The sequence below is a fragment of the Acanthisitta chloris genome, unplaced genomic scaffold (assembly GCF_000695815.1).
Source record: "Acanthisitta chloris isolate BGI_N310 unplaced genomic scaffold, ASM69581v1 scaffold8204, whole genome shotgun sequence".
Lineage (NCBI taxonomy): Eukaryota > Metazoa > Chordata > Aves > Passeriformes > Acanthisittidae > Acanthisitta > Acanthisitta chloris.
The window spans coordinates 3,344-14,521 of record NW_008669812.1 but is presented as its reverse complement, the minus strand read 5'-3'; the positions used below and the strand labels follow the sequence as shown (position 1 = coordinate 14,521).

The window sequence follows — 11,178 nt, the reverse complement described above, 5'->3', positions numbered from 1 at the left end:
TTCCAATTCCTGAGAGAACAGTAGGGCCCATCATTTAGATTCTGCAGTGATACACACACAGATTGCTTTATGAGGCTCAATAGAGGTCCCAAAACATCATGAATCAAAACCAGATTGCTTTATGAGGCTCAATAGAGGCCCCAAAACGTCATGAATCAAAATGAATAGAAGACTTCAAAGCTTCTCTACAAAAGCTAAACCAGACTTCAGTTCCATGTTAACTAGCCAAATTCAGACTAGCTCCAGGCAGAGCCAACTCCAGTGCCCCTAAACACTGATACACTGACTGGAGAACTCTAGACAAAAAGCAGAGGATGGTGGATTACAAATGCAAGCTTTAAGTGACTCGATAATACAGTACAGGGATATTGTTAGATACCTTTATGCATAATTTTATATACACACACATGTATATGTACATGTACTATGTACAGAGTTTCATTAAAAGCTTATTTAGAACACATTGTGTCCTGCAAATTAACCCAGTGAAAATTAAAGAACCTGTTCATCTAAAAAGAACAGAGTACATCTGTCTGTATCATTGGCAGGTACTAGACCAGTTGGGTCTGGGGCCATTTGCCAAAGACAGTCATCCTGTCCCCAGTGCCATTGCTGTCACAAATTATTTAGACTAATATGTAGCAACTGATACAGCAAGGACATAACTTATAAATGAGAAGGGCAAGTATTTGTGCTTCATGAAAGCCTGAAGAGGAGCTTGATTTAGCATCCTGGTAAGAAAACAAAACCTGCTGGAACAGCTGGACAGCAGTGTTCCTTTCTGTGCAACCTATCCATCCACTCACTTGCAACAGCTGTTTCACTGATTCACCTATACACCTGCCTGGAAAGCCTGAACTACAGTTTCAAGCTAAAACCAACCAGATAGGTAGGTTTCAAAGCCTCAATTGTTGCAGTACTTTTCCCCACCTGTACTTGAACTCACAGCAATACTCCAAGCAAAGGACAAATGTAAAGGCCAGAGTATTTGCTTTTACAGTTACAGCCATTGCTTTTTTTTTTCTAAAGGAGGAGACGATCTGCCAGAAGATATTTTAAACAAATGTCTTAAAACTCACCTAAGAGGCAACACATCTTTATGACTGGCAAATCTATTCAAGAAGCCTGAGTACCTCTAACATCACAAGGTATTTGTACCATTTTCTCCCCCTGGCATAGTTTAAAAACTGTATATGCTTCAATGAAAGACACTGAATTGTTCTACATCCTTTCAAAAGGTATTTCAAGAGCAGTGACTGCAAGAATGAGTCAGAAAAACGTGTGGGTTTTTTTTTTTTTTTGCTAGCAGTCCTCCTTCTACTAAAAATATAAACTTTAGGTTGACTCAGTCCAGCAAACTTTCATGAGGCCTATGGGTTTTTTAACCTCTTCTCCATCTCAGTATACTAATAAAGAGACTCAAAAGACCTTCAAAGCAACATATTAGGACTAAAAAGATAGCCCAGTTTATTTCAAGTGAAGTATTTCAGATTTCCAGAAAATCCTCATTTCCTGATGTAGTTTAGCTTTAGTGCTTTTATACAATCCTCTTTTGCAAGGCATCAAGTCCATTTCTGAGACATAACTCCCCGTATTTATGGTACAGAAAGTCTACAACCTAATACTCAAAGCTATTAACAAAAAAGCGAAACCAGAACATTCTTATTAAAACTACTACTGATAGCTAAGTAGCAGAACCAAAGGGCTATTCTTCAGGGAAGTTGCACAGAACTACATTTTCAATACAAACCAAAAGATGCTACTTTTGAGTTCACATGTGTCAGAACAAAACAAGGGTTCATACTCCAAGTTTGTCTTTTAAAAGTACATGAGTTAATAAGAATTTTCATTTTAGGACTTGCACAGCATAAGCATATTACAGATATGTACAGTGTCTAAGGACCTGAAGCGTACGGCAGGTAAAAACCCTCAGGTTGTTCAAATGAGAAACTGAAAAACGAATTGAAACATTTCAGTTTACACAAGACACTTAAAATAGTTTCTGTATGGAATTACGGATAAAATTAAGAAGAAAGTACCTCCTGTCCAGTAAGAAAGAGTAAGAGATCTCCCTCCTCTTCTTCACACATGTGAATTTGGATCACTGTTCGAATGGCAGCCTCAAGGTAGTCCCTTTCTGGCTCTGGAGTGTAGAATATCTCCACAGGGTGGGTGCGACCCGGGATAGTTAGCAGAGGACAGTTGTCAAAATAGATCTGAAACTTGCCAGCATCTAAAGTAGCACTCATAACTATGACCTGTAGGTTTGGAGGGAAGAAAACCCCAAAAACATTACCCCAAAGGTTAATAATAATTTGTGACATGTTATGCAAGCAATAGGTAACAGCAAAAAAGCAAACAACTGCTGACTGATTTAGGCATGCTGTTATCACCTGAATACAGTGCCCTTGTTACAAAGGTCCAAAAATATTCCTAGTCAAATACATAAGGTTAAGCTACAATTACACTGTTTCTAGAAATTTCCTGTATACAAACCACATTAAGAATCTCCTAGGGTCATCCTTTCAAAACAGATTATCACAGATCAAAAAACAATTCTAAAAACCAGCTGATGGTAAGCACACAGACACCTTATCTAGTATGCTGCAATGAGAAAGGAGAGGCTGTTGGACCTCACCATTACTGACCTTCAAATCAGATCTTTGCCTTACAACTTCCTTCAGAACTCCCATCAAGATGTCTGTAGCCAGTGTTCTCTCATGGGCCTCGTCAAGGATGATCACACCGTAACGCTCCAGCAAAGGGTCATTCATGGCCTCACGCAGCAACATCCCATCAGTCATGTACCTGAACACAAACAATTGCAGCAGACATTTTGGTTAGTAAGTCTAACACAGAAACCTCTTCTGTATCATTCACTAGGTCGCTTGATCTAACCTTTTAATCAACTCTTTAAAAACAGAACCATCAGCAAGCTATTTTCAACTAGGTAATAAGCCCATTTCAAATTTTCAAATAGAAATTTAGCTTGTAAGTGAAATCTGGGATTGCAGGGGAGAGCATAAAAAAAGGGGGGGGAACAAGGTTTAGCAATATTGCAGGGGAGAGCATAAAAAAAGGGGTGGAACAAGGTTTAGCAACATTTATAACTAGTTTGTAGTCTATTACTGGCAGACTTCCACACCTACAGTCAGACAGGAAAAGAAAGGGGAAAACACCCCCTGAAATCCTAGAAATAGTTTCTGTAATTGTTGCTCCCCTTTGCAGATCACGTTCACTTTTTGCTCTTCTGCCTCAGCTAAATATCTTTTTTACAACCCTTCATCATTCCCAACCCTCCCTCAATTTGAATGAGCGAAAGAGAAGACATCTTTTGAACAAAAAGCTCTGTGTAGCAATGTGATGTTGTTAACTGAGGATTGTGAATGTCATCCTCAAATGACGCATTAAGTGTGTCTGGTTCCACCTACACAGCACAGGAGCCTAGAGCAGATGACAACTAAAATGCTACATGTCCCAGAGCCAGGTGTAGGCCAGTTCTGAAACTCTGGATGGTTCTCCTTACTGAAATAAGCTACTGAATTTCACCCAAAGCACCCTGAGTAGGAAGATAGCACAGACAAACATCAGCTGAATGCAGAACACGAAGACAAACTGCATGCTGAAGGGCTTTACTCTGAATAGCACCTTCATCATAAAACATTTCTTTAGATCACCTTCTGTACTGATAATTTAAAAATACTTCCACAGGATGCAGTGATTTCTTTAGGAGGAATGAATCATTTCCAGCTCTACTCAAGCCCCACTCCTCAGGCTTCTCTCAGCTCACACTATGGCTCCTTTTCTCTCTTCCCCATTCAGACACAAAGTACTGTCCAGAGATCATTCTCTTCCTTATTACTCCTCTCACAGCTTTGCTCACACCCTTCACTACCCTGCAATTCCCCCAACGCCAAGAAGGCTGTGTACACCTTTACCTGAGGAGTTGCCATACTTACTTCAAAATGGTTTTTGCACTGCTGCAGTCTTCAAATCGAATGGAGTAGCCAACCTCCTGGCCCAGCATGACATCCATCTCATCAGCCACACGCTGTGCCACGCTCATGGCAGCCACTCGCCGGGGCTGGGTACACGCCACTCCCCTCTTGGGGCCTGGCAGTGAGCGCATGTAGTCCACACACCACTGAGGGATCTGTCAAGAACAAAATCCAGTTAGAAACACTTCAAATGGCCACATGAAATCTGTAACCTTAGCACTGTATCACAAGTTGGTCAGATTCTACTGAGATGTCAACTGCACGCCCAAAAACATTCAAAGCAGGAGAGCAGAGACTCATAGCTGGACTCAAGGCTACTAAATCAAGCACACTCACGTGAGGCATGTAGGCAACTATCCTTGAAGTTACCAAGGAAAATCATAAGTTCACAGCACATCCAAGCACTGTTAGATCAGTACCTTATACAGATACTTAGCAGCAGCCAACATGCTCCAAAGCAACCAAAACTAAATCTAACACACTCAGAATTGGAGATCCATAGCAGTCTGTTGCTTTAAGGTTTTCAGCAAGCGAATCCTATTTTGTGTCTGTAAAAAGTAATGCTTATTAACACATTTAAGCAAAACCAATTATTTTAGTGATACAGCCTTAGCCAGGAAGCACAACAAGTAAAATGAAAAATTATGTTCATTAGGTTGTTACTCTTTTGAAATTTCATCAAGCAGGTATGAAACCACTATTCTTTCCTTCCTATGTCAGCACTCATTTTATTTGTCAGCAGTTTTCTGCTCCTGTGTTAGGAATCTGGAAAGACTAAGAATTATCCAAAATAAGAAGTTTTATTCTGAAGAATTTCTAAAGTCAGTAACAGCTTGATGAAGACAGAATATTCTCAACATTTTCTCAGTGTGACGCTTTAAGAGTAGACATCTCCAGACACAACCAGTTCCGAGCCTATTGACCAAAAAAACCCTACTCCTTCCTAGTAATTACTTCTCAAGTATTCTTAAAAGCTCACACAGGAAAAGACAACAAACCATTTACATGTGGTACCAATGAGGATTAACAGGGAAAGCAGTATAATTTAGACCACGAAAATTCTTCTTCTGGAGTAACTGCATTACACAGCAAAATGGGCATAAGGGAACACTAGAACATAGCCAAAAACTGACAAGGCATCTAGCAGTAGGACAAGAGGGCACAGACTCAAGCTCTGCCAGGGGAGGTTTAGGTTGGATATTAATCAGAGATTTTTTACAGAGAGAGAGTAATCAGATATTGGAATGTGCTGCCCAGGGAGGTGGTGGATTCACCATCCCTGGCGGTTTTCAAGATGAGACTGGATGTGGCACTTTGTGCCACGGTTTAATAACGACAGTAGGGTTGGACTCAATCCTTGAGGTCTCTTCTGACCAGGTTGATTCTATGATTCTATGAAGTGTGGCCTAATGCATTTTTTTAATGGAGAACATACATCCACTATAAATATATGAAAAATAAAGCAGAGATGCTAAAAATATGACAGAAAACTATTAGACTTGTTGTGAAGAACTCAAGTTTCTGAAAACCCTATTCAAAACTAAAAATAGTAACATTCTTGACCAATAACAGCAACATGAAACCCTATTCTCTAACATATACATGGCTCCCCTAATATGCACTGTAGAGAAAGGAATTTGCTTCCCAAGCCACTAGTAACAGCTCAAATCTAAACTTATTAGGTGAAGCTTCTTGACTTTAAACAGAGCAAGTCCTGAAATACATTTTCAAGCAGCAGGTCTGTCAGGCCACAGCAGCATCAAATAAAAGCAATTTAAAAGTGGTTTTCCAGTAAACAGCAAAACCTTCAGCACTGGTGTCAAATGAAAGAAAAGGGCTACATAGACTTCAATGTGCTAAGCTGATTTAGACAACCACCCAAATACTTTTCCTTCCCAGCTTTCAAAGACATACGAGCACTGGGAAAAAGGACCATGCTGCACTGCATTTTCTATTTCAGGCTACTGAAGTAACTACTTACAGACTCTCAAATGAAGAGAGATGCTACTCTACCATTTTTTCCACAAAGTGAAATTATTATACCAGCAGCACACATGATCCCATGTTTAAAAGGGAGCACATGCAGCAATTACAGTAGGTAATTAACCTCTTTCTAAGAGAAATGTGGCACACCCATTCCACCTCAGAGCCTCAGCTGAGCACGTTTAAAGAAAACAGTTAACTTAGAAGGTGAACTTTAAATTACTAATGAGCCATTGCAAATAACAAAGAATTAAAAATTAACATCTTAGCTCCCAATACACTTCTCCAGTCCTTTGGGGTTTAAGTCTATGTGGAACAAGTGAGAAAAGTTTCACCTTATTTCCACTGTCCAAGCCAAATGTTTCCAAACCTGGGTGTTCTATGAGGCTCAAGAGAAAATGTGCACATAATCATACAATCACAGAATGGCTTGGGATGGAAGGGACCTTAAACATCACCTGGTTCCAACCCTCATGCCATGGGGAGGGATGACACACTAGACCAGGCTGCTCAAAGCTCCACTCAACCTGGCCTTGAACACTCCCAGGTTTGGGGCATTCACAACTTCTCCACACAACCTGTTCCAGCATCTCACCACACTCACAGAGAAAAATTTCATACTGACATCTGATCTACATCTCCCCTCTTTCAGTTGAAAAGGAACTTACCCTTTTCCTATCACCACCTGTCTATACTAAAAAATCACTCTCCATCTTTCTGGTAAGCTCCCTTTAGGTACTGAAAGGCTTCAACTAGGCCTCCCCAGAGCCTTCTCTTCTCCAGGCTGAACAGTCCCAACTCTCTCAGTTTGTCTTCATAGGAGAGGTGCAGATAATAACCAGGGAAGGGACTTGACAGGCAGCAGCTCTCTATCAAAAAAGATTACCTATATAGCCACCTTCAATTGCCATTAAAAGGAAGATAATAATTTTGGAAATAATTATTTTTCAAATGATGCTTGTTTTTATTGGTATAAAGTTGGCATATAACACCTACATTTTGAGCATCAGAGGATTTCTCAACTGCAGAAAATTACTTAACTTGCTCTGATTAGTGAGTATAAGAAGACAAAAAAACAACCACTCCCTAACTGGTTTCAAGACAGCAGCTGATCACAAAAAGGATGTGACACTATCACACGCAAAACAGGTTTTATTAAGTGGCAGCAGGATAATCTTCAGGGATATGTTCCTACAGAGAAACTCAATTGTTTCAAAATGCATCTGCAATCTCACAGAAAGAATTCAGAGGAAGCAGGGAAGCTTCCAAGACAGCTTATGTGCTTTTCATAGCCTAAATCCCATTTTTAGGAAAGATGTCACAGGTTTCTTAAGTCCTTTCAGAAAGTAAGGGCTAAAATGAGTAAGGTAATTCAGGAAAAGCTTTATGCCTCTGGAATGACATGACAGTAAGATGCATTTGAAATATAAAAGTCATAGATGTTAGGAACACATACCCCTTATATCTTCACATTTTCAGATCATGCAACAAGTAATCTTGTTTTCATATAGCTTAAGTATCATTTTTAAATATAAATATTCAGAATATTGTATCTTCCAAGTAACTACATAATCAAACGTCTCTGACAAATTCTATAAAATCCTGGTCTCAGCTTAAACATTTTTTAAAAAGCAACACAGATAATGTTCTAATAAAGCCTTCTAAAAAAGACACTGGCTCCTAAAATGTGCGGCAAGAAAGGGCATATCACTTCAGATACCTTTTATACCAGTGCCTGAAGTATCCAGTGTACAACTGTGCCCTTCACATTTTCTTAACATCCAAAATTTATGACTACAAATTTACTTTGTCCGTAAGACTTACTGCAAGTTAGCTATAATCCATTTTACGAAGCCTAAAACATCCTTCAGTAGTTATTTTCTGCCTAGATAAAAGGAATTTATCAGATTATAGAATAAAGAACTTCTTTACATCATTTTTCCACACAGACTGTAAACAGCAAACCAGAGGACAGTTTTGAGCAAGTTTGTCCTACTAGAAATACACAGGTGTGCTTCTATCTTAGATCTTCCCTGTTTACTGATCCCCAAAATTCTTCAGGGCTAAAGAGGCTCTGCAGATCTGTTATCACTATTTTCAGTGCTGAGTAAGACTTTAAAAGGCATGAATTTACAAGAAAAGAAAAAGGGATTTTTGACTGCAGCACTGTAAAGCTCTATGACCCTTGAGAAGTTTCAGTACCAAGGAAACACAAATCTCTACCTCTCAAGTTAGAGTATCACCATAACACATGATCCAACCAGATAATGTCAGAATTGTATCTGACATTTCAATTCCTTTAAGTTCGTACCTGTAGCAGTTTCATAAAACACTAACAAGTCTCTATTTTCCAGCTACTATCTACAGAAACAGCTAAATAAACTATTTGGAAGCACCACTTCAGTTTGTGAATTAGTACTCCTGTGCCACTAAATCTCCTTATCTTTCTCTACCAAACAGATACTACCAAGCACAAAACCTAACAGAAGCAGAGGCCGTGGAACAGTACTGGATTGCAAAGGGGGAAGATGCTTAAGATTCTTCTCACTTTTGCATGCACTAATCAAATAAAACATTCATCAAATTAGTTTTGCTGACAGTTTGAGAGGTATTCTTACACAAATGATTTCAAGAAACCAAAGCAAGTTTCACACATACACTCTTAGCAACAGGTTCAACCTTTAACAATGGAGTATCATATAAATAAGAACCCACCTGTGTTGTTTTACCAGACCCAGTCTCTCCCACCAGCACAAATGACTGATGCCTAATCAAAATATCTGTAAATCTTTCTTTATATTCCCAGACAGGAAGCTGCAGCCTTTTTTTCAGGATGTCGTAATAGCGTGGCGTGTGTGGCAGATTGGTGAAAGGGTTAATACTGTGTGGAATCATGGCTGGTTTTATAGCTGGCAACCCAGCAGCTGCATAATATGTAGAGTTGGATGTAGGCCGCAGATCTTTCTCCTTGTCCCTTTCTCTGTCACGATCTCTATCTCTGTCACGGTCCCTGTCGCGATCTTTGGAACGGTCATCGCGGTCCCTGTCCCGGTCACGATCCTTCCTAAAATGAGTTAAGAGACACGGCAAGAAATGAGATACTTGAATATTTCATGCAGGAGGAATTTAAATACAACTCAACTCTCAAGGTATCCAGTGTACAGTGGATACAAACCAAATCTTTCCAAAAGCCTTGCAGAGAGTACCTGGAAGGATAAGGACCAGAAGGTAACAGTATATGGCGCACGCTCAACATGAAATATACATTGCTACACTCACTGCACCTAAACACTGCCACAGCTCCTCTCATTACAGCAAGGCTGAAGAAAGCTATCACATGGAGAGAGGATCATTTTAACCTCTATAAAGAACCAGTTGTACATTCTAGACTTCTCACAGTTCTTACCAGCCCTACTTGCTGTTCCAGAAAAATAAGAGAACACTGCCCTACTTGCTGTTCCAGAAAAATAAGCGAACACTAAAAAGTCTTTTTCTCCTACCTACCAAAGGAATTATGCTCACCCATCAAAAAACATAATAAATGGAAAAAAGTTTGATTTCATATCCCACAATTACTTTATAGCTTTTTTTCTTTAGAGTCTTACATACAATTCTGACTCAATTAACTTTGATACTCAGGTTGCCAAGCCTGGACTTAAATCCAGCCACTACAGCTCGGAGTCAGAATAATTTAGGCTGGAAACGATCCTTAAGTCCATGGAGTCTAACTATTAATCTTACACTACCAAGCTGTACCATCTTCTCCAGTATCCCCTCCTACCATGCACTTAGACAGCATTTATGTATTCCTATTTGTTCTAAATGTTAAGTTTAAAAAATATTCACTGCATTTTGAAAATAATACTATTTTTCTTTTGCATCTCTGGTCTTGATGAGAGTTTCTCAGTTTGCAAGTCCATGTACTTGTTCTTCTGCCTAATTTACTCATTCTACAAATATACACTTGCAAAAATTCCCTAGTTTGACCCAAAAAAGCTACAGCTGCATGCTTTTAATAAAAAATCCTAATTCAGGACTTGGAAATAAGCCCTGCTTTACAAAAACACACTACTACATTTTAAACTGGCCTAAGTTAAAAGATTAGTGGCACATTTGCCTGCAAAACTGAGGATATTCTCAGCTTCAGCTCCTTCTACTCAAATCCCATCAAAAAGGTGAAGCAACAACTAAGCCAATACCAGTTTTATAGCAAGTGCGCACAAACATTTCTAGGAATATTAAGATAAACAAAACCTCTCCTCCTTTACCAATGCCCAGGCATGCCTGAAAGTAGAGAGCATGTCCAAAGAAAACTGTTGGCCAACACTCCTCTCCAAACATGCAGCGGGCATTCAAAAGCAACTGCTGAAATAATACCCTAATTCCTACCTACAGAGAAAATATAATAACCAAGATTATATTCATCCTGATTCTACAAATTTTAATTCAAAATGTGCTGCACATGGGAAACAACCACCACTACTGCTCTAGTATAAATGAGTGTAATGTATTCAGGCTATATTTTTTTTCTTCAGCAACTTCAACATATTATGCCCACAGAGGTTGTCACAATAAGATTCTTTTTAAGACAACTTCTTTTAACACAGACCCATTGAAAACACAGAAGGATTACAAAACATACCATTTACTGTCACTTAATTCACTTGTACACAGATTTTCCTGAAGTTCTGGACACTGAATTGTCTAAAAATTAAGTAATGTTTAGAACATTCACTTGAATCTGAGATAGTCTAGCTCTGACATCACTTCTAACACAGTTAAATATTGTACAAGCTAGAAATCTCTTCTTACTCTAAAATATCAGGCAAATGTTGCAGAACCCAATAGGTTCATATTCTCCATGCAGGGAAGTTACCCCAGTTACAAAGTGAAGGAAACAGGAACACTGTGCTACTCTTCATGGAGTAAGAGCCTAACAGCATCTATCAGACAGGAACAGAGCTTTGGACTTGCAATTGATGAGCTATTCACCATCAGACTTCTAAACATCAGCAGCCACTGAGATAAACAAGTCCACAGTCAGTAACATCATCAGGGAGAAATGGAAATAAAGGTAAAAAAACAATTTAAGAACGGTAAAGCTGGGGTAAAATGCAACAACACACTGCACTGAAGGGAGAAGAAGTCACACTGCTAATGTGTGGGTTTTAATTTGCTACTTTTGGTGGGAGATTTC

At 39.2% G+C, this 11,178-nt stretch overlaps 1 protein-coding gene across 1 annotated transcript in view; it reads right to left on the bottom strand.

Annotated features, from left to right (window-relative positions):
* Window positions 1-9,040, bottom strand: part of DHX15 (DEAH (Asp-Glu-Ala-His) box helicase 15) — a 33,198-nt gene extending 24,158 nt beyond the window's left edge. The window contains exons 1-4 of the mRNA XM_009073457.1: window positions 8,697-9,040; window positions 3,960-4,153; window positions 2,649-2,808; window positions 2,040-2,258 (exon numbers count right to left, since the gene is read on the bottom strand). Of these exons, the coding sequence (XP_009071705.1) occupies window positions 2,040-2,258; window positions 2,649-2,808; window positions 3,960-4,153; window positions 8,697-8,876 (753 nt within the window). The 5' untranslated portion in view covers window positions 8,877-9,040. The remainder of the gene's footprint in view (window positions 1-2,039; window positions 2,259-2,648; window positions 2,809-3,959; window positions 4,154-8,696) is intronic.
* Window positions 9,041-11,178: the final 2,138 nt, after the last annotated feature.